At 45.3% G+C, this 27,982-nt stretch overlaps 1 protein-coding gene across 1 annotated transcript in view; it reads left to right on the top strand.

Moving 5' to 3' along the window:
* Nucleotides 1-1,879: 1,879 nt before the first annotated feature.
* The window catches only part of Nae1 (NEDD8 activating enzyme E1 subunit 1), a 67,091-nt gene continuing 40,988 nt past the window's right edge, over nucleotides 1,880-27,982 (top strand). Inside the window, exon 1 of the mRNA XM_076915721.1 lies at nucleotides 1,880-1,956. Coding sequence (XP_076771836.1) covers nucleotides 1,916-1,956 — 41 coding nt within the window. The 5' untranslated portion in view covers nucleotides 1,880-1,915. The remainder of the gene's footprint in view (nucleotides 1,957-27,982) is intronic.

Below are 27,982 nucleotides of genomic sequence, written 5' to 3'. Positions count from 1 at the left end.
ATATATATATATATATATATATATATATATATCCAAGAATTGCCTCACAAAGCATACAATCTCAGTCAAACAGGGAGAGTTTATTGTGCATACACCCCAGGACTGGTGACCAGGGTTATGATTTAGTTCCTGGGAACTGAACCATGACCCTGAGTTAAAATTCTACAGGGTTTTAAAGTCCAAAATCCACAAACATCTGTGCCAAGTTACTTCACCAATCAGGACTTAGGGATAGGAGATTTCTTTAGGAGCATGTCTTTGTTGTACACTTATTCTGTTCCCATTGGTTGAGGCATTCAACTGAGGCAGGGGACTTGCCTTGTTTGATATTCATGTCCTAACTTGTCTACTAGGATGGGACTTGTCTAACATTCATGGTCTTAACTTGCCAACCATGATGTCAGGATGTCAGTGACTCAGTGTATATCTCTCTTTTGGACAAGTAGGATGCCAGTTTCCAGGGAGATCTTGGAAACTTAAACTTTACTGGACCACTCCTTAAAATGAAAGTCTTATTCTCAATAGTTTCTTATATTGGTTCAAGTCTCTCTCTCATGTTGGGGACTATCCCAGGGGCAGTTTATACCATAAAAGCTTATACACAGGTGTGGAAAGTGCTGCTGGGTGGTTGGTAATTGCAGGTCACTATACAAAACAGTTCTGTTGATTTTTATCATGATTGGTTTCCAGGGGCACAGAACATAACAGAATATACAATCAGTCTTAGCATTAGAAAGTCTCCTAGTGGGCTGGAGGGGCAGTTCCACTGCTAAAGGCTAGGCTTTTAACCAAAAGAGAACTCTGGAAAGGGGAACCAGGAGAAGGGGCAAGATTTGGGATGTAAATAAATAAAAATAATTAATTAACAAATAAAATGTGCAGAAAACTGAAAAAGAAAGTTTCCTAGTAACAGAAGAAAATATGAGAAAGTTTCCTTATGACAAAGTATGAGAAAGTTAAAAAGTTTCCTTATGACAGGCTAGCCAAGTAAGCTTAGGCCTTAACATTTTACCTAGGCCTTAACGCTCTGTGTGTGTGTGTGTGTGTGTGTGTGTGTGTGTGTGTGTGTAGTTTTAAACACATATTATATTTCAATTTAAACACATATTACATATGTTATATATGTGTTTAAATTGCTTATCTGATCTTGATTTAACTTTGGTAAGTGGTATGTATTGAGAAAATTGTCCATCTCTTTTAGACTTTCCTTTGGTGGAGTATAGATTTCTATAGTATGTCTTTATGATTCTCTGGATTTCCTCAGCATCTGTTGTTAAGTTTCCCCTTTCATTTCTAATTTTGTTAATTCGAATATTCTCTCTCCACCTTTATTTAATTTGGATAATAAGGGTGTGTTGATCTTATTGATTTGTTTCAAAGAACCAACTCTTTATTTCACTTGTAAAAGTAACTTATTTGCCACATGTAACTGTCATCCTAGAGTCTCACTGCTGAATAAACTTAACTCTTTCTAGTTCTTTCTGAACTCTTAACTGGCTGGTTCAATTCAGCTGTTCTGGCTCAAAACTCCTGCCCAAGTTGATTGGTTAAAACTGGCTTCTCTTGGCTTCTCGCTGCATTTCTCTGCTTGGAAAAAAAGTGCCTCCGAATTCTACAAATTGAATGGAAGTGTATGAACTCAGCTGAACTCCATTCCTGACTCATTCCTGAGCTATTAAGTAGTCTATCTTTTCCTGTCTGTTCTCTTGAGAGTAGGGCATATCCTCTCTGCCTCATTCTGTCAAATCTTTCTCTGATTTTCCAATTTGTCTGCCACTCACTTTCTGTAGTGGGATATTTTCCCACGACATTTGCAATAAAGCTTGGCGATTGGGCTGTATGAAAGGGAGGCGGAGTGAAGAGTTGAGGGGGAGAGGGGAGAAAGGAAGGAGAGAGCAGCCATGGAGAACCACGGATGGGTCAAAAGCTGTCCTGGGTAGCAACATCTGTCAAAAGGTTAGATATTGGCTAACAACTCTAAATTGTGTGGGAATCTTGTTAATTGAGCATTTCTAAATATATAAATCCTTTAGATAATCATTAAGCTTTAAGAATCTCTACCAGGTACCATGAACATAGTCGGAATGGTCTGGGTTCAGCCGAACATTGTAGACAGCATGGTGGATTGGAGAGTCAGTCACCATGCTGGCGTCTTCTGGGTGCCAGGTGTTTCTAGATAGCCAGAGCCGGGGGGTGTCCAGAGCTAGAGCAATGGGTAGGCTGCCTGGGAACAAGCCAACTGGTCGCCATTTTCTAAATTTTTTCCTGTTACAACTTTCAAACATGGCTACATTCTTTTACAAACTAACTTAACCTTCACTGTTGGGGACTAAAGGTGTGTACTAAAGGCTAGTCAGTATTCCAGCCAGAGGGGGTAAATGTGTGTCCTTCTGAATGTGTGATCCCTTGCCAGAGCAGGCAAGTTGCTGAATTAAAATTTCTCGACATTCTGATACTGATTCAGGTATTGTTTGTTTCTATTTTATTGATTTTATTCCCGAGTTTGATTATGTCTTGTCATCTACTGCTTGTGAGTGTGATTTCTTCTTTTTGTTCTAGAGCTTTCATTATGCTCTTAAATTACTAATGTGAGATCACTCCAATTTCCTTATAATGGTATTTAGTGTGTTTGTCAGATGTAATTGTCATCCCAGAGGCTTACTGCTGAATAAGTTTACCCTTTCCTAGTTCTTTCTGAACTTTGCCAGACTTTCTGAACTTTTCAATTCAGCTGTCCTGGCTCAAGCTGATTGGTTAAAACTGGCTTCTCTCGGCTTCTCATTAAATTATTTAGGATTTGCCTCTTAGATCTGCCTTCATTGTGCCCCATAAGTTCTGTCACATTGTGTATTCGTTTTCATTCAGTTCTAGAAAGTCTTTCTTGTGGAGAGCTTTTTGGGGCCGCTTGGCAGGAATTTGACATTGGGCCATGACAAGGAAGTAAGCTCAGGCAGGAATCTAATTTTAGGCTAGAACAAGGAAGTAAGCTCAGATATTTTGGTCATTTTGATAAGCTCTTAGAAACAGTGATCACAGGACTTTGTGGGATCACGGGAGTGATCTCGGGACTTTGTTTATTGCCTGCTTGTTCTTTGACTATCTGTGTTTATTGTATTGCTTGTTCCTCAACATAGAACTGACTTATTACTTATAAAAGCAGATTGGGAAAAAGTAAACACGCCTCAGCCTCCTTGTAGGAGAAGTTTCCTGCCCAATGTATTTGCAGCGGGAGCCCTGTCATTGGACAGGGAAGAGGGAGGCGGAGTTAGGAGTTGGGAGGAGAGGGAGAAGGGGAGAACGAAAGGAGGCAAGATGGCAGCAGACCTGCAGTCTCAGGTAGTTAATTATATCAGAAGGTTAGATAATTGGGATAACAATTCTAATTGTGTGGGTATCTTGTGTATTGAGTGTTTACTGATATATAAATCCATTGGTTAACTTTAAGCATCTAGAGTTTTGATTTACTTGGTTGTTGGGTGGCGTGGCAGCTGACTGTGGGGATGATCGGTGTGGGGCTGCGGGAGAGCCTGCCAAGATGAGAACACCCAGCTGGGGCCAGATAGCCTGCCAGTGATGCTCATAGTGCGGGAATATGGTGCCAGAACCCGGAGCTGGCAGGCGTTTTTGTGCTCCAGGTGCAGCCATTAGACCTTAGAGCCGGCAGCCAGGTCAGTATCTCCTGCAACACCTCACAACTGGCTGGAGTCATGCTACAATGTTGTCTAATTGTCTTTTCTTTCTTTCTTTCTTTCTTTCTTTCTTTCTTTCTTTCTTTCTTTCTTTCTTTCTTTCTTTCTTTCTTTCTTTCTTTCTTTCTTTCTTTCTTTCTTTCTTTCTTTCTTTTTGTAGCTCTGGCTGTCCTGGAACTCACTCTGTAGACCAGGCTGGCCTCGAACTCAGAAATCCGCTTGCCTCTGCCTCCCAAGTGCAGGGATTAAAGGCGTGCGCCACCACCGCCTCTCTGCTGTGCTGGAGAACCTGTTGACTGACTGAGCTGACTGGGTCACTTTCTTTAAATTTCTGTCTTGATCCATTTTTTATTCAGTAGTGAGTTGTTGAGTTTCCAGGGATTTGTAAGCTTTCAGTTGTTAATATCCAGCTTTACTCCATGGTGGTCTGATAGAGATGTGGGGTATTGTTTCAATTTTCTCATATCTGTTAAGACTTGCTTTGTGTCTGAATATGTGGTTAGTTTTGGAGAAAATTCTGTAAGGTGCTAAGAAGATAAATTCTTTTGTATTTTCTTGAAATGTTCTGAAAGTATCTGTTTGGTCTATTTGGATTATAAGATCTGTTAGCTCCAAATTTTTTCCGTTTAGTTTTTGTCTGGATGATCTATTGGTGAGAATGGGGTATTGAAGTTTCCCCCTCCTAGAGTGTGAGTGTCAGTGTGTGAGTTCAGCTGTAGTGTAATGGGTTGTTTTCGGTTTTGTTGCTGTTTTGTTGGTTTGTTTTGTTTTTTGTTGCTGTTTTGTTTGGGGGTTGGTTGGGGGGTTTTGGTGTGTTTGTTTTGTTTTTTATAAAATTATATGCCCTTGTGTTTGGGGCAATGTCCTTTTGGTGTCTTTTTTTTTTTTTTTTTTTTTTTCTTTGAGGAACATAGAATGTTCTTTTCTATCTCTTGATTTGTTTTGGTTTGAAGTCTATTTTATCAGATATTAAAATGGCTACACCAGCTTGCTTCTTAGGTCCATTAGTTTGGAATAACCTTTTCCATCCTTTTACCCTGAAGTGATGTCTATCCTTGATGTTGAGGTGTCTCTTGGATGCAGAAGAAGAATAGATCCTGTTTTTTGTTTGTTTGTTTTTTTCATCCATTCTATGTCTTTTTGTTGGGAGATTGAGACCTTTGTTATTGAGAGGTATCAGCAAAATGAGTCGAAGGCCAGTCCAAGATGCTGCTTCAGAAGCAGAATAAATCAATACGACCTAGCACAGTCAGCTCAGTAGGAACATGAGTCTCTTGGATAATTCCACCAAAGTACCCCACTTTCTTAACTATGCAGTCGAGATTTATTTTGTTAGGAAAACTATATTTGAGGTCACCTTTGTATCAGAAGGACCTGAGATAGTAGCAGTTTGTTTTGGCCCAAATAGCAGCATCAGGGAGAGACCTGAGGCTTTGCAAAAGCCTTGGGTGTCTTTATTCTTTGACAATTAGCAGAGGAATTTAGCTTTGCAGTGGCATCCTTGCTACCCAGCACCCTTAGTCTGTCTGTTTTGCTAGCTCATCCAAACACCGTAAAGCTGTTTCTGCACCGGAGGATTGCAGTGTATTTAGGTTGCTTTATTCCTAAAAACCTTTAACACATACCTAATTCTACAGTTTTATAATTTTTTTTTTTAACTTTTCTAGAATTATTATTTTTTTGGGGGGGGGGGAGGGGGGTTTCGAGACAGGGTTTCTCTGTGTAGCCCTGGCTGTCCTGGAACTCACTCTGTAGACCAGGCTGGCCTCAAACTCAGAAATCCACCTCCCTCTGCCTCCCAAGTGCTGGGATTAAAGGCGTGCGCCACCACCGCCCGGCGAGTTAAATTTTTTTATTTAGGTGCTATAGATTTTTTTAGGGTTCTGCAGTTAAGAGCACTGGCTGTTCTTCCAGAAGACCCCAGTTCAATTCCTAGCACCTACAGGGCAGCTGACAACTGTCTGTAATGCCAGTTCCAAGAGATTCAACTCCTTCAGGCCTCTGTAAGCTCTAGGCATGCAGATGATACATGCACATACATGCCAGCAAAATACCCATACACATAAACTAATAATAAGATATGATTTTGTTTATTTTCTAAGTATGGACATTTTGCTTGCATAAGTATGTGCACCACATTCATGCCTGGTGCCATGGATCACCTGGAACTGGAGTTACAGACAGGTATGAGCTGCCATGTGGGAACTGGAAATTGAACCTGGGTCCTCTAGAGAAGCAGCCAGTGCTCCTAACTGCTGAGCCATTTCTCCAGCCCAATAATACATATTTTTAAATAAAATAAAAATTATATTTATTGATTTCTATGTGTGCCTGTATCATGGAGTGAGTATAAAGGCCAGAGAACAGCTTTTCAGGAGTCTGTTCTTTCCTTCTACCATCCTGAGGCAGGTGCGTTGTGATGTATTGTTCTGGATGGTTCTCTGGAGTTTGCCTTCCATCACTCATTAGGAGATTCCTGCATCACAACTGTTTTTTATTTTTTGTTTTTGTGAACCCTGGGGATCAGATGTGGGTACTCAGGTTTTGAGACACTTTTACCCTGAGCCAACTGCCTGTCTCCTCTCACTTAGGACACTGAGCAGAAAGAGCAAGGTGTATCATGAAGCTCTCTACCTGATGTCAAACCTGCAGCCTGAAGGGAGAGTATGAGGGGACCCGGGAAGGAGCAAGCAGAAGTGGTATTCGAAAACTGCAAGGAGTATTTTGAGCGGAGGTAGAACTGGAACAAAGACAGAGGCCAGCATGAGGTGTCACAGAACACTCTTCTGCATCACACCTACCAGACAGGCTGGGTGGAGCAATGGGAATCCCCCTGCAGGTGACTCTTTGGCTGGCGTGATTTCAATATAGCATGGGGGATGGGTAACCGCAGGTTTTTATTCATACTATGAGACCACTTGTGTATTCCATACTATAGAAAGGAACCTAGGTGTGAACGTGGTAAATAAAGTTTGATGCATATACACTGTCAGTGGCTTGCTTGTTCTGGGTTAACACTGTAGCCCAGATGGCCCCAGAGAAATATGGGCTGCTAATTAGAGACTAACTAACGACCCTCTCAAGAGGTGCCTAAGCCCACTTGTCTCCAGACTGAGGGAAGAGTACAGGAATAGCAATGAGCGACATGAATGTCACAGGTCTCAGAAATGTGACTGACCACCGGACCAGAGGAGTAAGGCCTGAATGACTGTCTTTGTGTCCCCTGTCTATAAAGCACATGCTGGCTGAAGGTCAGAGGAGCGGTAGGTCTTTAGGGTGCTAACCCACTGCTTTCTCTGATTATCAACTCTAACGAAAGTGCAATTTAAAGATTCAGTTCTCGTTACTGCTCGTTGGCATTTGTGTTGCCAGGCAGCAGGAGCTCCAGTATTCTGGTTACCATGCATCCTCCCTCATCTTTTAAAAAAAATGTATTTTCATATATTTTATGCATATGGGTGTTTTGCCTATATGTATGTCTGTGCACCACTTACATGCCTGATGCTCTCAGAGGCTAGAAGAGGACATAGGATCTCTGGAACTAGAGATACAGATAGTTGTGAGCCACCGCTTGGGTGCTTAGAATTGAACCCCAGTCTTCTGCAAGAACAACCAGATGTCTTGACTGCTGGGTCTTCTCTCCAGTGCTGCTTCTCCTCTTTATATCTCTTCAACAGCTGATTGGCTATTCCCACGACCAGTTAAAGATGATGGCTGTGAAAACTCAGTTGCCACATATTTCTGCACAAGTTTCGGTTCATGCCTAGAGGATAAATCTAACCATCTAAATTTAGTTGGAGGAGTAGGTTAGTGGCTTATGGCAAATAGCACAACTTTTGTTCAATGTCCCTTTCTGTTTTGAGGGATGCTATTTTATTTCATAGGCCCTTGTTTCCTTCCTTCCTCCTCCCTTCTTCCCTTTAGATAAGACCTCTGTTAGATTTCTAGACAGTGTAGAGACCACAATGTGACCTCAGCAGAGGAAACTTTATTTCAAGCCCTCTGAGTGAAGGAGTCTGAACAGTGGGAAGGGAATACTTGGAGTTTATATAGAAGCTTGGGGGTGGGTAAGTTAAGTGCAGTCTCAGAGAGCCACTTGGGAGTCTGCAGTCTCTCTTTCCTGGTGTTGTCTGCTCAATTGAGACAGAGGCTGTTTTCAGCAAAACGCTTCCTTTCTGGAGCTCGCTGAGAATGGTTTGAGTACAGCCACTTGTAACCTCCCAAGAATGCCTACCTTTTATAACCAAGGCACTCTACCAATCTCACTATGAAGCTCAGGTTGTCCTTGAACTCTCTAGATAGCCCTAACTAACTCTGAGCTCATGATTCTTCTGCCTCAGCTTTCTTTCTGTGTGCTGAGACTGCCCAGATGCAATATCATACCCAGTGGGAAGCATTTTCTGCCCAGGAAACCAGCTGTGGTGGTTTGAATGAGAATGGCCCCTATAGGCTTGTATATCTGAATAATTGATCCCCAGTTCACGGAATTGTTTGGCAAAGATTAGGAAGTATGACCTCACTGGAGTAGATGTGACCTTGGAGGAAGTGTGTCAGTAGGGGTGTGTGTTGAAGCTTCAAAATCCCATGCCAGGTTTAATCTCTCCCTCCCCATCCTCCTCTTCCTCCTCCTCTTCTCTCTCTCTTTCTCTCCCTCCCTCCCTTCCTCCTTCCTTCCCTCTCTCCCTCCCCATCCTCCTCTTCCTCCTCCTCTTCTCTCTCTCTTTCTCTCCCTTCCTCCCTTCCTCCTTCCCTCTCTCCCTCCCTCCCTCTCTCCCTCCCGCTCTCCCTCTCTGCCTGCTGCCTGTGAATCAGGAGGTAAAGCCCTCAGCTACTGTACTGGAACAGTCATGCCTGTCTGCTTGCTATCTATGGTGATCGTGAACTAAGTCTCTGAAAATGTAAGCAGGTCCCCAATTAAATGCTTTCTTTTATGAGAGTTGCTTTGGTTATGGTGTCTCTTGACAGCAACTAAAACACCAACGAAGTTGCTATTTGGTCTTCTGTGGGGAAGTTAGGGTATAGGTTAGGGTGAGGGGCTGAGAGAAACAGGGGCTCAGCCATTTTCATATGCCTCCAGGGGGCCCGGTAATCTCTTCTGGACTCTGCAGCACCTACACTTACATGCACATGGCTGCCCCACTTGACACACACATACATATATATATTTTTTTTTAAAAATGTAAAGACTTTTATCTTCTTTTGTGTGTGTGAGTGTTTGGCTGTTTGCATGTATGTGTACCACACGTGTGCCTGGTGCCCTCAGAGGTCAGAAGAGAACATAGGATTCCCTTGGAACTGGAATTACAAATGGTTGTAAGCCAACACGAAGGTGTTGAGAATTGAACCCGAGTCCTCTCCAAAAGCAACAAGTGCTCTTTTCTGCCAAGATATCTCTTCAGCCCTATTTTTTAAAAAAGGAAGAAAAATAATCTAAAAACTAAAAAAAAACTTAATTACTTGGAAGTGACATAGTTGGATAGGCCTTGCGGTTATCATTTGCACTCTGAGTTGCAAATGACTCATATCCTTCCGTGAAAGTGAATCTGGTGAAAGAACGACCTTGGGAATGTGGTGTGGGAAGAGGAAGCAGGAGGGGCTCTTCTGAGTAGTTGAAGTAGTCCTGGCGGCGCTTTCTCGCTTGCAATAGCTATAAGCAGAGGCTACCAGCAGGGGGCGCCTCAAGCTCGCTCATTGAAAGGTAAAGCTTCCAGCTCAGGGAAACCGCAATGTCTCCTAGGTCACCAAGCAATAGTCCCGAATCCCAGTTTGTGCTATTTAATGAAACGGTAACTCTCCAAGAAGTTGCGAGTGCCAGAGTCCCTCTCTGCTTCTCCTAGGGAAGCTCTGGCTAGAGCAAGCCTGTAGGCAGCTCCAGGCATTGCGAGGGACCTGCTGGCAGCCTGGGATGTGCATGAGGATGGGGACGTGCAGGGTATCAACGTCCCAGCCTCCTCTGGGTGGAGTAACCCGGCCTTGGCCTGAGCAGCCGCACCCTGCATCTGGATGTAGGTAGAGTGTGGGGCTAGAATTGGCCAGGACAGAACGTGAAGTAGAAAAGGCTTATTGTGACTTAGAAGAAAGGACGTGTTGATAATGGTCTGTGCTTCCCTCCCTCCCTCCCTCCCTCATTGTGCTAGCCTATTTATCTGGAAAGAAACGTTTAATGGGGCAGGAAGTTAACAACGGCTTGGTTCTGGGGAATGAAACTAGGAACTTTCACACTTTACGTTTTCATTCAGTTCATTGACTACCTTGCAGTTGGGTGATGGGGTGGAACGCAGCCTACTCCCTAAGCTTTCGCAGAAGATATGGCTCAGGAGTGGGCTGGGAGCGCCCCTGGTCCTGGGGATGGGGTCTCTGCCTCTGTCTGAGTCTGCTTCTATCTCTGTCTTTCTGTCTCTCTCTCTCTCTCTCTCTCTCTCTCTCTCTCTCTCTCTCTCTCTCTCTCTCTCTCATGCATATCCTTTCCCTCCCCTCCCTTCTCTTTCTTTCTTTCTTTTCTTTCTTTCTTTCACCTATTTATATTCATAGGGGAGGGGGCTGGTGTGCCCTTGCCACAGCTCACTCTAGAGGTCAGAGGATTTACAGGAGTTTTCTCCATTCACCAACTACATAGAACTCAAGTCCTGAGGCTTAGGGGGTAAAAGCCTTACCTAGCTGAGCCCTCTGGTGGCTGGGTACAGTTGTTGTCCTCTGGGAAATCAGGGTAAGGCTCTCTGGTAAGGCTCTGGCTGAGACCAGAAGTTAGAGAGGAAGAATATTTTCTACAGAGCAAACAGCAGGGGCGAAGTTCCTGACATGAGAGGCCTTGGATCCTATGGCCAGTCCTGCCTGCTCTGTCTCAAAGCCGGTGGGCCAGGACTGGATAAGACTTAAGAGCACAACTCCTCTGTGCTTCCCCTGAGTTCTGCTCCTGTTGGACTTGATCCCACAAAATGCTCTGAGATAAAGGGCCATGGCCCACTCCTTGGAAAGAATGGTAGTTGGGTGGATTTTCTGCTTATTACTCCCAGTTACACAATGGCCTAGTTCAGGCTCTGTGGAATCCTGTAGCAAAAGAATTCCATCCCACTTTGCAGCAAGTCTGAATGTTTCATAGTGGAATAGCTTTGTGGTGAAGCCTCTCACATCTGTAGAGCCTACACTCTTTATGCTTGGTAAGGTGCCTGTTGTGATTTTAGTTACTGTTAGTAATGTGTCTTATTGTCCAGGCTGACCTTGACCTGGCTGTGTAGTCCAGGCCAGCTTCCACTCACAGTCCTCCTGTCTGCATTCCCTAAGTATATAGGATATAGGCCGGTGTCATTGGGCCTGGGGTGATGATTGCTTATGAGTGTCAGTTTGATTGGATTAACAAAAGCCTAGGAGATTGGTGGAACACACCTGTGAGTGTGCTTGTAATGGTTTTTTCAGCACCAACTAAAGGTTGGTAACCAGATGAATGAATCAAGCCCTTAATGGCTTTGTAATAAGCTGGCATTATTGAAAACTGCTGAAACGTAAAAGGTGGGACCTCATTGGAAGAAGTAGATCTCTGGGGACTCCTTGGGGGCTGTATCTTGTTCTTGCTTCTTCCTAGGTTCCATTTTCTCTGCCTCCTGGGTGTCCTTCCTGAGTGAACTGTCCTTCTCTGCCATACTCTCTCTGCCATGGTGACTGCACTCTCTAAAACCATAAGATAAAATAAATCTTCTCTCCTTTAAGTTGCTTTTCTTGTCTATTGGATCTCAGCAACTCAAAATAATACACCTGTGTCTTAGGGTTTTACTGCTGTGAACAGACACCATGACCACGGCAACTCTTATAAAGGACAACACTTAATTGGGGCTGGCTTACAAGTTCAGAGGTCCAGTTCATTATTACCAAGGCCAGGTGCATGGTGGCATCCAGGCAGACAGGGTGCTGAAGAAGGAGCTGAGAGTTCTACATCTTGATCCAACAGCAAACAGGAGAAGACTTGTAGCCACTTGTATTTGGATGTCAGTTTGGGTCCCCCCAAAATTAGTTTACATGAGAGGGTCTATAGGTGGCTTTTGGGAACCAGCCCCCAGTTAATGCTGTTCGGTAAATAAAGATGCCAGCAGCCAATAGCTGGGGAGGAAAAAGGCGGGATTTAGGGTTCCTGGGCTTAGAACTAGGAGGAAGCTGGAGGGAAGGAGAGAGACACACGATGCCAGAGAAATCCTGTCTCAAAAAAAAAAAAAAAAAAAAAAAAAAAAAAAAAAAAAAAGATTAAGCTGACTTCACCAGATTCCTCTGAATAACATCTGTAAGTTGATGGGTCAAATAAATGAATTTGATCCTTGCTCCTTGGACTTCAAATCTCCTGGAAGTTTATCTATGTTCAAGTAGTTAAGTAGTTGTCTGAGGGGCAAGTTTGAGTATTTCAGGGCACCCCAAGCATCCCACAGAGGGAAAGAACCATCCCACCCCAGCTGAGGTTTCTCTGCCTGCCTGAGGTAAAGGCTTTAACTCAAATAGGACAGTCACCTCCTGGTTACTGTTACTTGGTGGGTGCTTTACTGAACCTGGTCCCCACTGGGAGATACATGGTTGGGATATTGTATGCATGCTGCTTGAAAAGCCAAATATTCTTTCATCAAACAAAGACCCAATCCAAAGCCTGGAAGGCTTCTACCTGGTCAAGCCTCTGTAGAAGACTGAGCGCCCACCCTGGGTACTTTTTCCCCCTGGTGGAGGACAAGGGTGGCTCCATTAACTGTGACACTCGTGAATGGACAAACAGAGCCTTCACCACAATTTACACTTGATTCTCCAAGGGTTCGGAAGCTCTGGCATAGGCCACCCTGTGTGGGATGAGAGCATACCAGTTGAGGCCTTAGGTCAGGTGGACACGAAAGCATTGCCGTTGACCAGGGGTGTTAAGTGGGCAAGGAACCTCCTGGATGTAGGGTCCCCATTTCTTCATTCTCATGAGTGCAGTTGGGCAGACACCTCACCTCCAGCTGTGGGGTGATTGCAGAATGAGGGAGGGCCATGTATGTGGGGTGTGGGGGTGGAGTTGGCCTCCTTTTCTTGGCTCCAGAGTTATTTCTGTCTGAAGAATTAGGACCTGTGACTGTAATCAGGGCACCCCCATCTCCAGGCTATGCTGAAGACTGGGTCAAATTTAATCTTTCTCTCTCTCTCTCTCTCTCTCTCTCTCTCTCTCTCTCTCTCTCTCACATTAACCTCCAGTTTCACAGAGCTACCTCCAAAGTGTTCCTCTTCCTGTTCCTCTCCCTGGAATGTCCTCTATCCCCCATGTCTTTGGGGGATATGGCCATTGACTCAGTCCTCCATGCAAGTCCTTTCAGTCAGTGGCACTGGCCAGCTGGCCACTGTATCCACTGGGGCTACTGTGGCCAGCATGGGAAGCAAGATCTGAGAGCTCTGGAAAAAGCATAAACAACAGCAAGAACATAACCAACAGCAAAAATATGTCAATAGCCTGTTAGCCAGTAACCTGCTGGTTCTTTCCCCAGCATAGCCAGGCTCTTCAGAGACCCCTAGCAGATCCTGACTAGGATTACTGACTAGGATGAACCAGAGACCAAACAGTAGCTTTGTATGTGGCCACCAGGGGGCGTAAACCTGGCAAGAATACCCAGAATGTCTCAATTCATAGATCGTGTGTGTGTGTGTGTGTGTGTGTGTGTGTGTGTGTGTGTTGTATGTGAGGGTGTTGGTGTATGTGATGTGTGTATGCGTGTGTGTGTGTGTGTGTGTGTGTGTGTGTGTTGTATGTGAGGGTGTTGGTGTGTGTGATGTGTGTATGCGTGTGTGTGTGTGTGTGTGTGTGTGTGTGTGTGTGTGTTGGTGTGCTTCACCTGCTGCCCAAACTAGCTAAGCACTAGGAAATGCCCTCATTTATCCTGCTACAGCATACCAGGGGTTGAGAAGTTACTTACCTCCTTTTAAGGACACTAAGGAATAACATTGACTGAGACTTAGCTTTGAGATGGGCAGATCCTGTCCCCATCTAAAGCAAGGATCTTAACCAATCTATCCTCAGAGTGTCATCTGCAAAATGAGAACAGCATATCTCTCTCTCTCTCTCTCTCTCTCTCTCTCTCTCCAGTTGTGTTGTATATGCCATTAATCTTGGGAGCTAAGCAGGAGTGTCTTGAGTTCTAGACTGGCCTGGGCTACACAGTGAAATACTGTTTCACAAAACAAACTGTTTCAAAAAAAAAAAAAAAAATCATGGCACACACCTGCAATCCAAGCCCTTGGGAAGTAGAAGTAGGAGAATAATGAATTCACATTGTCTACATAGAAAATGTGAGGCCCTCTTCAGCTACACAAGGTCCTGTCACAAAAACAAAAACTAACCAAACAAACAAACAAAACCCTGGGGCCTGGAGGTTAAGAGCATTGACTGCTCTTCCAGAGGTTCTGAGTTCAATTCCCAGCAACCACATGGTGGCTCACAACCATCAGAAGTGGGATCTGGCATCCTATTCTGGTGCATCTGAAGACAGTGACAGTTTACTAACATAAACAAATAAACAACCTGATTTGAATCTGATTAAATGGATCATCCATGTGTCACGGGTGTGCCACAAAGAACAGGTCCTCAGATGCACCATAGAAAGGTACTGTAAAATAATCTGTGTCTCATATGTTAAAGTAAGTATAGCATGAGGAATATAAGAGGTATCTTCTACATTGTCACCTGTCATTGGGTATTTATTTTATATTTAATTACACTTGTTAAGGCTCCTGAGTCCTCTTGGTGTGTTATTGAGTTAAGAATCTTACACAAAATGTCCCACAGAGGCCACAGAGAGTGGGACCTCACTGTCCATTGGGGGTACCTTTCCTGTATGGCCTGGAAGAGCTGAGTAAGAGCTGGGTATACGGGGCCCCAACATGAGTCCTGGGAGATGTCCTGGGGAGTGTCCTGTGTGACGGGCAGCAATGAACACATAGGATTTCTGAGCTATCTGCCTCCAGAACCAACCTCTTCCTTCAGGACCGCGATAGGCTTTCTTTGGTGGTGTGGCCACAAGTAATCCTTAGAGCTTTCACCACCACCACCTGCCCCCCCACCCCCCGCCCCACTCTGCCTCAGGCCAGACCAAGGCCTCCCCTCAGTCCAGAGAATCTATCCTAGAGTGTGCAGGAGAATATAGGGGGATTGATACTGGTTGGAGAGATTTCTGGAATTTGGAGCAACCAGGGGTGCTTGGCCCCTGAGACTGTGGTTGATACCCGATGTTCAAAGGACCCATTGAATGTTCTCACAGCTCATGGATCTGCCTGTGAGGACTAAAGCCTACATTCTCATTTGTAGTGAGCCGCTGTTATCAGTGGCTATACATTTGCATTTTCCAAGATGGCGCTGGCCTCGTGTTTTCCCAGCAGTAAACAATTATTCTGCGCAGCAGAGTAATTTCTAGGCAGAAAAGACCGCCAAGTCACTGGCCTATCCCGAGGCGTAATATTGGGTGGTGAGCGAACAGCCATTCAGAAGTGAATACGTCACTCTAGGATGTATTTAAGCCAGGCCGCTTCCGGTTTCTTCCGTCTTTCCGCTTTACCGTGTGGAGTAGTAAAAGTCCTCGTTGCAGCATACCCGATTACCGCCTCCTGTCCTTATTCGCGGGCGAAAAGGGATTTAGGGGGGCGTTCATTAGACTCATTCCACTCAATTTGAAAACAAAAAAATAAGTTCCCACAGTTTCCACAGACAGCAAGTTTTACAAGAATACTCTTCACGTACTGTGAGAGGAGACTGTACCGTCTTACTAGGCTTTCAATACGGTTTCCCCTACCAAAACCTATGTAATAAGGCATTGACACGTGATGAAACCTTTCTTTACTTTTCTCTTTGGAGGCACTGCTTCACTGTGTAGTCCTGGCTAGAACTCACAGTTTAGATGGGACAGGTCTCAGACGCACAGTCACCTGTTTCTATGTCCCACAGGCTGAGGGTAAAAGAGTGAGCCACCACACCCAGTAAGAGGTGATAACATTTTAAGACGTAATTAAGGGGCTGGGAGTGTATCTGCTTTGGTAGAGTACTTGCATAGTGAGCATAAAGTCCTGGGTTTGATTCTAGCACTTTATTAACTGAACCGGATGGCATACAGCTGTGATTCTAAGCACCTTGGCGTTGAAGGCAAGAGGATACAAAATGTAAGTTTATTCTTGGCTACATAATGAGTTCAAGGCCAGCCTGGATTGTAGGAAACCTTGTCTCAAAAAAGACAATTATGATATGGATATGCACCTTTAATGAAGGATTTTTATAGTACCAGAAACCTAGCTATTCCTCAGAACAAGCTTTTTAAAAAGTAACTCTTGCCAGGCAATGGTGGCACACTCCTTTAATCCCAGCACTTGGGAGGCAGAGGCAGGTGGATTTCTGAGTTTGAGGCCAGCCAGAGTGAGTTCCAGGACAGCCAAGCTGCTAGGCTTACACAGAGAAACCCTGTCTCAAAAAAAAAAAAAAGTGACCCTTTGGGGAAAGGGAGTGGAGGAGGGGGTTGAGACAGTCTTACTGTATAGCTCTGGATGTCTTAGAACTCACTAGGTAGACCAGGCTGGACTCCAATTCACAGAGATTTATCTGCCACTACCTCCTGAGTGCTGGGATTAAAAGGTATAGTTACAGACAGTTGTGAGCATGGTGGGTGCTGGGAATAAAACTGTTGAGAATCGCACTAGTCCCACGTTTGGGTGCCAAAAATGTCTCAGCCCGAGCAAAATGTTGAGGCCCGGGCTGCCCCGAGTTAGGCAGCCACTGTATCCCAGCCCAAGCTGCCGCTCCAGTCCGCAGGTCGGGGTTCAGCAAGAGAGAGAGTGAGGGTGGTCTCGAGGAATGGAGACCAGACAGAGTGTGTTTCAATCCCGTTTATTCTTCAGTCTCTCTTCCTCTAAGTGTCTCCTAAAAGTGTCTGATTCTCTACCGTCTGCCTCTGCCTTTTATATGTCTTACTTCTAAGCCATGCCTTTTGGTCACACCTATAATCATGCCCTTAGGTCTTGTCTCTAAATCTGATCTCTAGGTCACTCTTAAGTCACACCACAGCTTTAATCTCACGCACCCAAGGTATCTAAACCAAGATTATCGGAGTGTTCTCAGCTGTTGTAGGCTATTGTAATCCAAGTCTCCTGTCAGGGTATATGGCTCAAGATGGCTTCAAAGCTGATAGCCGCTTTCTGCTAAAAGTCGGCCCCCATACTTTGGGTTCTCCGTACTAGAAATATGTGCTCTTAACTACTGAACCATCTCTCTAGCCCCAAGTTTTCCTTCTTTAGCACTTTTCTGTCTTTCCAGCTTTGCTATTAGTAGAATCAGCACAAGGCCCACACCAGAAGTTGAGCAGATACCAGCTTCAGCTTTTATTTTTTTTCAGCTGTCATAATCATCAGCCAAAAATAAACTTCTTTTCTTTATAAACTTCTCAGACTTGGGGAATTTATTATCGAAATGAAAAACGGTGTTTAGAGTTTTACTGACTTATTCTCCACCTGAGATAGAGAGCCAAGAGAACTCTCACACTCTTCTAATAGCCAGCTGCTAGGTAATGGAAATCTTGAATATGAATACAAACATTGAATGACTTCATTGTATCACCTTTACATATCCATGCACATCACATACAAATGACATCATTTGCATATGTAAATATAGTTTTGATTGTGGCTGCATAATTGAATGTCTATGTTGTGGAACCTGTTCTCCAGGTATAACCTGACCTTTGACCTCTTGAAATCAAAGAGTGGCCATTACTACCACAAGAGACCCTTAGGGAAAAAAAAAATGAGCTTATTAACCTTTGCTTGTGAAAAGGAGGAGGGATAATAAGGTGATGCAGAGCCTGTGTGAGGGAGCCCTTCATTAACTGGGGAGACAGGCTTTCTTTGGTGGTGTGGCCACAAGTAATTCGTTCATACAATTAAACTCATTGGTTCACCAAGCTCAGTTGAGTGGAATCTTTTCTCTGGTCTGTTGTACCATATTTAGGGGTGACTACACATTTGTTTATCTCTCCCCAGAAAAAAGTAATGCAATAATATCTTACTATAGATCATAAATTACTTGTTATTACAAAATAAGATATTAAAAAAAATTTTTTTGAAACTGTATGTATCGGTAAATTATATATTTTGAAATTTTCATTTGAGGCTCCTACTGGAAGGCAATGCATTTACTAATATAAAGAAGTGTTAGAGGGCTCATTTTTCTTCAGCGGGGTAGCCACTGGTAAGTTGTACATCCTCCAGTAAGTAATTCCTCACCATGCTCATGCCAGGAAGTGTTGCAGGATATTTGATCACACTGTGAAACCTGAGATTGTGTTATTTAGTTGAAAAAGCTGTTTCTAGTTGTGGTGTGACTCAGCCCTAGGACACAACTATGATCCCTCTAGCTGGAATACAGACATGCCCTTAGTAGACACCTCTAATCCCAAACAATGAAAATGAAGTTAGGTTGTAGAAGGAAGAACCCATGCTTGTGATGTCTAATTGAGTGGCAGACAAAGTGATGAATCAGAGAAAGATTTGACAGAGAGAGGATTTCATGAGAAGAGAGAGGAAGGGAAAGCTACTTAAGAGAGCTGTATAGGCAGAGAAGAAAGGAAGGAGACAAAGAAGGAGCTAGAGAGTGAGACGGAGCCAGGAGATCGGAAAGGATTGCTACAGTTAATTTGAGGTCAAGCAGAGCAATTCAAGAGAAACTGAGAGAAGCCAGATTGAATCAGTCAACTTGGAGAGGAGTCTGAGCCGGAACAGCTGAGTTGAACCAGCCAGTCAGAGCTTGGAGAGAACTAGAAAGGGTGAGCTTATTCAGCAGCCAATCTCAGAGACTGAAAACATTCCAGGCCTAGATAAGATTATACAGAGCCTAGAAGCTTCCAGGACTAGGCCTAGGTTAGCAGGAGGGAGGGAGTTCTGGAGACAACGATTACTTCAGGAGAATAAAAGTTACTGTTACAAGAACCCAAATTAAATTCAGTAAGTCATAGTTAGATAGATAGATAGATAGATAGATAGATAGATAGATAGATAGAGCATGGAAAAAGGAGAGGCGCTTGTTGGTAAAAAGGGGTTTAGAAAAAATGAGAAGGGGTCAGGCAGGATCTTGAGGTGAATAGGATCAAAATGCATCATATGCATGTACAAAATTGTCAAGGAAAAAGAAATAAAAGCAGGCACCTGAAAACTCTAAAATAGGCTCTGAGCACCCTACATGCATAGTATAAGTGAAAGAGCTAGAGCCTGAGAGGGGCTAACATGAACGCCCTCCCTTACTGCAGGGTTAAAATCAAGCAAATGGGGTTTATGCTGCTGGTGTCGTGCCAGGAAGCGTTCCTGAACCCCAAAAGGCCACCTGAACCCCAAAAGGCCACCTGAGCCCCAAAAGGCCTCTAGGGAGCCGTTTCCACTGTAATAGCATTGAAGTCTCTTTAAGCTCAGGCATGGGCTCTCCTCCAACCCAACCCTGACACAGCAGGACAGGAAGGGAAGGTGGAGCAGCCTCCAACCCTCAGCAGGACAAAGTTTTATAGGGAATGAGAGTGAGAGAGTGTCCAGCCTGGCAAGTATCTAATAGAATAACTATTATAGGCTGACAGGTGGGTGCTCTGAAGACCATGAACAATCACAAACGTCTGAAAGTGCATCTGAAACTATCAGACTAATCTTTGATTAACTGTTGCTAGAAAGTAGCTAGGGAGTGACTCTGGGGTATGGGCCAAGGACAGTCTGTATGTAGGGTCCTTCCTGGTGCTTGGGTGCAGCTTGGGTTCAGCTGTGTGTCAAGTTCTCAGGCTTTTTAAAATTTTTCGTTAAGATGGAGGCCAGTCCCAAGATAGAATAGGTTTGGCCTCTCACTGGAAGTCAGAATGGGTACTTCTTTGGGAAGATAGCTATTTAGTGGGGCTATCATAGATGTGAATTACATGAAAAATACTGTGTCGAGCTAGATTTTGGGTACATAGGACTGTTCGGTTTGTAAATGTTTATCAAGGGATGTACTTTCCTGTATGTAATTTAATTCGCACAATTAATTTAATTGCACAAAATATTTAGAAGGATCTGGGAGGAGATACTTGCTAAGGATGTAGGAAGCTCTGGATTCAAACTCCAGCTCCACAAATGAACGAATGAATGAATGATAAATAAATATTAAATTAATAATGCTACAAAGAAACAAGTCAATATTACATACACATTGATATGTCACATTTAAAATAATATGGAACCATTTTTTTCTTTGCTCTCTTATTTTTTAAGATTTATTGATTCACTGGGCAGTGGTGGCGCACGCCTTTAAACCCAGCACTTGGGAGGCAGAGGCAGGCGGATTTCTGAGTTTGAGGACAGCCTGGTCTACAGAGTGAATTCCAGGACAGCCAGGGCTACACAGAGAAACCTTGTCTCAAAAAACCAAAAAAAAAAAAAAAAAAAAAAGATTTATTTATTCATGTAATATATATGAATACACTGTTGCTATCTTCAGACACACCAGAAGAAGGCATCAGATCCCATTACAGATGATTGTAAGCCACCATGTGGTTGCTGGGAATTGAACTCAGGACCTCTGGAAGAGCAGTCAGTGCTCTTAACATCTGATCTCTCCAGCCCCTCTTTGTTCTTTTCATGTTGCTGTAATAAAAGCCTGACCAAAGCATCTAAAGGGGAAACTAGGTTTGTTCTGGTTCATGGCTCAAAGGTGCCGTCCATCATGGTGGGAAATGTCAAGACGTCAGGAGCTTGAAGCAAACAACTGCTTATAACCACAGTCAAGAAGCAGAGAGCAATGAATGCATGATGGTACTTATTTCTCCATTCATGCAGTCCATTATCCCAGGAAATGGTTTCTCCCATGGTGACCAGATCTTCCTACCTCAGTTATATAATCAAGATCTCCCATGGGCGGGGCAAAAGGTCCACATCCCTGATTCTAGATTCTATCAAGTTAACACTAATCATCATACCTTGAGACAGTGTCACTACATAGCCCTGGCTGTCCTGTAACTCACTATCTAGATCAGGCTGGCCTCGAACTCACAGAGATCCACTTGCCTATACACACATACTCAAAAGATTATCTTTCAGATCTGAGATGTTCCTCCAAAAGTTTATGTGATAAAAAGCTTGGTTTCCAGCAAGGTGCTATTTGGTATGGTGTGTGTAGGCACATTATAAAGGAGAGAAGGGGGTGGAGGGGATGGCTCAGCAGTTAGGAATGCTTGCTGCTAAAGTCCCAGAGCAGGCAGGGCTTCACAGAGAAACCCTGTCTCAAAACAAAACAAACAAAAACCAAAACAAAAAACAACAACAACAAAAACCAAAGAAGAAGAAGGAACAGGAGAAGGAAGAAGAGGAGGAGGGGGGAAAGAGAAGGGTTGTTACTGATTTCCGGCACTCATAAATGGCTTACAACTGCTTGTAACTCCAGCTCTAGAGGATCCAATGCCTTCTTCTGGGATCAGTATGCACCAGTACACATTACACACACACACACACACACACACACACACACACACACACACACACACATAGAAGAGAGAAAAAGAGAGAAGGCAGAGGAAGAAATGGATAAGAGGATTAAATGGTAAGTTCTTGAGTCTATAAGTATTTTTTTTACATTATTTCAACTTTACTATAAGTCCAAAGTTATATTTAAAAGATTCTACATAATATTTCCAAAGCCTTGTCAAGGAACACTGGGCCTGATTGCAGAGCTGCAAGCCCTGGCCACTCCTTTCTCTGTTTCCACAACTATAATGGCAGTTTTTCCGAAGATCAGTGTAGAGAGGGGAGGAAGCCACATTATCTGGCCTGGCATGGTCTGGTCTTCCCAGCGGCAGGGGCAGAGGGCCCATCTCTAGGCTGCTTTCCCTCCCACGGGACTCAGCAAAGCTGAGAGCTTGGCAGAGCTCTTGCTAGTGAACTGGCACCTGACTTTAAAAAAAAAAAAATAATAATCTTTGCTCCAGGCTCCCTATGGTCAAGCTTATTTTCTAGCACGTCTCCATATCTCCCCAGTATGACCTCTGACCTCAGGGGTGCCTGGCTCCGGATAGGCGCCGTGAAGACTGAGCCGTCGATGCCCTGACCTGGACCTCTGAGAGTTACTGGAACTGTCAGTTAATGCTAACCTAAAGTGGCCAGGTTGGAGCTGAGAATCCAGCCCACCCCTATCTCTGGGGCAAAGGTCACATGTGAGTAATTCTGCGCCTCAGAACCTGAGCAAAACAGGGGTGAGAAGCGCCCCTCTGGGTCCTTTGAACCATCCCCAGAAACCACAGGCTTCTGGATTTAGCGCTTGGGGCCAGACCTCCAAAAGGCTTGGCCACCCCCAAAATGTTTTTTTAAGCCTACCTGTCCCCGGCTCAAAATAACACCATTAGAGCTCCACTCTCCAGGGGAGCAATCATTTCCAGGCATTAGCTTCTTCGAAAGTACAGACTCACTGTTGGGTGGGTCAGGGTTCACAAACTTGGCTGTGGGGAAAAAAACCCAGAACGACATCTTGGTTTTCCGTAAATGAATTAGATTTACCTCTGAGACAATGTTGCCAGAAGTTAGTGGGAAACTCAGTCCCAGCGTTCTCTTTAGGGACAGGCGAAGGTCTTGGAGGTCTGGACAGCGGCTCTTCCAGCCTGCTGGCTTGCCCAGCTCTACGGATCCTTTCAATTTGGGGGTGCCCACAGGGGATGACTCACAGCTGAGATCCATAGCTATTTGCCCCTTAGCTCAGCCCTACATCTGTCTATATCTCCGGGAAATCTGGTTCTGCTCCTCCTGTAAGTTCTACTTTTTTAAGCCCTAGCCCCACTCCCGTTTTTATAAGTGGGGAAACTGGACCAGGCTCCCGTCTTTAATCTCAGCACCCTGGAGGGAACTTGTTAGGAGGCCAGCCTGGTCTCCTAACAAGTTCCAAAGCAGCCTAAGGCTACACGGCAAGATCCTGCCTGAAACAAAAATTAAAAGTGGAGAAACCGAGGCCTAAGGGACAAGTCACACAGCGGTGTACAGCAGACTGAACTGGTGATGATAAAATTGCCCCTGTGGAAATGTTACTGTGTGTTCCTCAGGGGGCTTAAGATCGTCCAAAGCCCATGTCTTCACTGTGAGTCAGGAAACTCAGATAGAATGATTTGAGGCCCCATGGCAGGCAAGCAGGAAGTTGTCTGGGGACATGGGCCTTTCTGATTCAGAAGACCCTCTTGATGTAATGAGGAGAGACGAGGAGTCCTAAACCCTAGCTCTCCCCGGCAGCTCGTTTCAACGGGTTATGTTTCTCTAATAGTGTCGGGTCGGATGCTCATGGCTTCATCTGGTTGAAGGCGTTATACCCCCAAACTCTACCCCTGAACATTCAGGAGCAGTGATAGCAAGATCTCACTCTCCTACATCACCAGGGAGCGTTGGTAAGTAGTGACAGGGTAGGATGCCCTCCAGAGAACTTACAGTTTGGAGTCAAAGCTGATGGAGAAGAGGGGGAGATTCCAAGTCCTCCTTGGTGAAAACCTGAGAGACCCCGGGGCTCACTGCCCTCCGTAGTCCCCTGTTCACTGTCCCATAGCCCTCAAGACAAAACCACCTGAGGTACAGCTGGAGTGATTTAGACTGCCAGGCCAGGCCTGAGTCTCTCTCACAGGTAGAAAGGGAGTGCAGTACAGTCAGTGACCGCACCTGATCAGATTGCCCTGAAGTTTCTTGTTTATATAATAAACATGTGCCAAGCGGTGCCCAGTACTTCCTGAACCTTGGGAAGGGTTCCCTTCCTTAGTGCCAGCAGTCCTGCTATTCTTAGACTTCTGGGGCTCCCTATGGCCCTCAGCCAGAAGTGAAAACCTCCACTTGGCATTGGTAGTCCCCAAAGCCTGGGCGTCTCTGAGTGTCCCCCAGACCTCCTCTTAGTGAACCCATGCTGTGGACAAGAGCTCTTGCCCTGTCTGCTCTGAAGCTTCCATCCCCTCTACAAGAATGCTAGCTACTCTGCTCTTGGCCACTCTTCCAGGAAATCCTCTCAGGGTGACTGAGTTTTCCAAACATAGGCAGGATCTTTCTTGGGGACACCACACCAATCCCCAACAGCCTTCTGTAGTCAGTGCCTTGCCTAGTCTTGGTCTTTCTACATGGGAACAAATGTTCTGCCAGGTGCTGAGGCAGGGCTAGCAAGGTGGGGATGACAACGTAGGAGGATGGACATGTTTCCTAGCTGAGGCAGACCTGGCATGAGAGCCAGCTTGATACCAAATGACAATGGCTGCTCTCATGAAGGGGACAAAGCCCAAGAGCAGGTCTGATTCCTTTCTACAACCATTTTGTCATTTTGTAGACCCAGAAGTTGTGCCAGCAGATAATCCAGTAATGGGTGATGGATTTACGATTGCACTATCTAACACAATCCCCGCTGGCCACATGTGGCCCTTGAGCACTTGAAATAGAGCCTCCTTCAAGTAGAGAAAAGCCAGAAGTATAAAACACACCAGATTCCAAAGGTTAGTACAGAAAATAATGTAAAATATCTCAATGATAGTTTATGTTGATAATACATAAACATCGGTATGTTTAGGATACATTTTAAGTTAAAAATAAAACATATTATTCTTCTCACAGGATTGAAGCCAGAGCCTTAGGTACCTGGGCAATTGCTCTGCTTTTAAGCTACACCTCCAACTCTAAAATTTATTAGTGAAATGACTTGTTTGACATCTGCTTAGCATGCTTGAGTTACTGGGTTCTGTCTCCTGTACTAAAACAAAAGACTATTTCCATTTACATTCTTTTATATCGCTATAGGAAAATCTGAAGCTACAGATGCGGCTCCCAGTAAGTCCTTTCCATTTTATGGAGGAGAAAAGAAGCTTTGGAGAGCTTGAATGGCATGTTCTACAATCTCTGCCCTGAGGTTTGTGCCTCAAAAGGATGAATATGCCAAAATGTTTCATGCTCACAGTCGTCTTCCTCTTCTCATTCTTATTGTGACAGTCAGTAGTACATTCTACCTTTGAGGGCAGGCAGCCACAGCATTGGTGCTGAGACCCATGGGTGTTAGAATTCCTCCAAGAAGCCGGGCAGTGGTGGCGCATGCCTTTAATCCCAGCACTTGGGAGGCAGAGGCAGGCGGATTTCTGAGTTCGAGGTCAGCCTGGTCTACAGAGTGAGTTCCAGGACAGCCAGGGATACACAGAGAAACCCTGTCTTGAAACCCGCCCCCCCCCCCCCCAAAAAAAAGAATTCCTCCAAGATGTCCCCACAAGAGTAGCCATTGTCATTTAGGACTGAACCTAGGCTGATACTGGTGTCTGCCCTTCCTCTCTGTCCCCAGCCGACTCCAACTACAACCCAAGGGCTTCTGCTACCTCAGCCCTTATCAACTAGGATGCCAGCTGCTTCCAGGCAGCAACTCTTGTCAGTTTCCTTGCCACCAACTCATCCAACAGGAGAGCCCTAGAGGGTGAGTGTCCATAGCCAGCTCAGTCCATAGGGAATATTCCCAGGTTTCTGCAGCAGCAGCTATAGTTGCGGCCACGACATTAGGAGCAAGTTTTTTTTGTGATGAGAGCTCCAGGGGCTGTTAGCTTCATGGCTACCTCCCCTCCTTATCTCGCAGAGAAAAGACTTCCTCTGGGGTCCTGGACTTGGCTCCTCTCTGAGGTATTTGGGAGGGAAGCCTGTGGCCCTAGCCAGGACACAGATTCAGTTATGCCTTACATGGGTCAGTGTCTCTGAGCCTTGCCCTGACTAGCCAGGGAAGACTTCTCTGGGTCTTGTGAGCAAGCAGAACCTATCTTGTCTTGTAGCCTTGAAATGTACCAGAGAGCTTGTTCTGGATGAAGATTCAGGACCCAGTCCTAGGTCCCTAGAGGCTAAGTTTGCTGGAGGTGTTTGGTATCTGGCTGGAGCATCCCATTTGGATGTAAAAGGGTCAGATTTTAGGCTGTGATTATAACATAAGGAGGCCACATCGGGTTTTTAAATAGTTTTGAATTTAAAAAGTGAATTAAGAGAAAGGACTTGTAGAGTGAGGATTCTTGGCGGCCTCGGGTTAATTACAAAACCAGCTCCAATTTTCCAAGTCCTTTGCAGTGCCAAGCCTGAGGTGCCACAATCCCCAGAGGAGCTGGCTGGACAAGGTCTTTGGCACACCCAACAGAATGGGGCTACTCTACCACCTCCAGGAGGACACCCTCATTCTCCATTCCCTCCTTAGATCTAAATGCAAGAGGGTTGTCAGACCTATCTATTCCAACGCCTCCTCTGCTGCTTGACCATAAAATGGAGTAACAGCAGTTCTCAGACAGTACAGAGCTGGACCTCTGCTCCAGGCCTTCCATTGCTCTTACAGCTCGCGTTGCTGGCTTTACTTCCCCTCTGCCAAAGCCACCTGCCCCCAACTGGGGAAAATGTGCCTCCAGATACATGCTCCCCACCACCACCCCCACACACCATTTCTTTGCTTCTGAAACCTAGAGAAAGAAACCAGCCTGAAACCAGGGCACAGCTATGCCTGGCCCTGTGTCAAGGGCAGCCACTGCTGAGGGGTCCCCCCTTTCCTGTTCTCCCAGCCTCACCCACTCTGGAGGCAGATGTGTCCTGAGCTTGGGAACAGGAGGTACAATGAATGGAGTAAGCTTCACCTTTTTCTTTTTTCTCTCCCTCCCTCCCTTACCTTTCTTCTTCTCTTCCTTCTCTTCCTCCTCTTTCTTTTCCTTCTCCTTCCCTCCTCTTCTCCCTCCTCCTTTTTCCTCTTCCTCCCCTTCTTCTTCCTCTTCCCCTCCCCTCTCTTTCTTTTTTCTTTTTTTTTCTTTTTTTTTGGTTTTTTGAGACAGGGTTTCTCTGTATAGCCTTGGCTGTCCTGGAACTCACTCGGTAGACCAGGCTGGCCTCGAACTCAGAAATCCGCCTGCCTCTGCCTCCCAAGTGCTGGGATTAAAGGCGTGCGCCACCACCGCCCAGCCTCCCCTCTCTTTCTTTTCATAGTTTTGTGGATTGAACCTAGAACCTCATGCACGCTAGACAAGTGCTGCTATAGCTAAGCCACACCCCCAGCCTTCTTTTTATTTTTAAAATGTTTTACTTATTCTTTGGAAACTCCATACACATATACAATTGTGGGGCCAGGGAGCTGTGGGACCAGGAGGAGCAAGAGTCGGGTTGAAGTGTGTCCAAACCCAGGAAATCTTGTCTGAGATCGGCAGGAGTGGGATTGCTGCCCCCACTGCCCTAGGCTGGCATGTCCCTGAGCACATAACCCTGTGCCTCCAAACCTTGCCTCGCCAGAGAAAGTCACAGAGCCAGTATCCAGGTTAAACTTCATTTCCCCTTATGAGGTGTCCAGCAGCATCTGGAATTCCTCCTTATGCTAATGAGGTGTCCTCAGCACCCTGGCCCTGGCCAATGATGTAAACTTACCCTGGTAGTCCCTCCTCACCCCCCCCAAAGGTTTAAATAGCCTTTGTTTCCCCTCCCCCCCCCCAATAAACTGAGCCATTTCTCCAGAGCTGCTCCCAGTGTGTGTTCTTTGCCTGTGCATTCTCCTCCCATTCATTGCTGACCAAGACCCTGCCTGCCCCCACCAGCCTGGCTAAGCTTCTTTTCCTCCAGTCCAGCCGGGTGTGCAATGCGCCTGACTACCCCAAGGGAGAAGTGAACACGGGGTGGCATATAATGTATTTTGATCTTCTTCACCTTCTCTGGGACCCACCAATCCATCTCACTCTAAACTTCATGCCATTACTCTTACTAGCCCACTGAGTCCCATTAATGTTGACCACGTGAGAGGGAACGTAGAGTCATCCATTGCACCCACTGGCTCGTCAGCCGCCTATCAGTAACCACACCCCCAAAGAAAAATGACTCCCTTTCCCTAGCCAACAACTGCCATAGCTCCCCAGAGAGGGATGGTACTCTGGGGGCCCCTCCCTCCTTTTTGCTTTCTACCTTGAGTCTTAGTCTCACTGACTTACCAGGTTGCTTCCCAGTCTGCCACCCAGGCAAGATCTTGAACTCAACTATTCTCCTGCTTCAGCCTCCAGAGTTGTTGGCACTATAGGTCTACACCACCAAGCCTCTCAAGCTCCCTTCTAACCTTCTAGAACGCAAAGTTAGAGGACCAGGGCCCAGCGGTAACTTGTGACCTGAAAGGGCCTTTTTCATATAATAAAAGTGACAAGAATAGGGATATTGGCATACGGGTGACCTGCTCTCAGACGGCCAGCTCTGCTTCTAGCCAGCCTCTTTCTCCCCAAGGTGCCCCTCATGCCCATGCCAAATGTGTACTTTCACACTATCCCAGGTCTCTACCTCCCCAGCCC

Source organism: Arvicanthis niloticus, chromosome 18 (genome assembly GCF_011762505.2).
Source record: "Arvicanthis niloticus isolate mArvNil1 chromosome 18, mArvNil1.pat.X, whole genome shotgun sequence".
NCBI lineage: Eukaryota > Metazoa > Chordata > Mammalia > Rodentia > Muridae > Arvicanthis > Arvicanthis niloticus.
The sequence above is the reverse complement of the archived record's forward strand: the minus strand, read 5'-3'. Positions and strand labels throughout refer to the sequence as shown.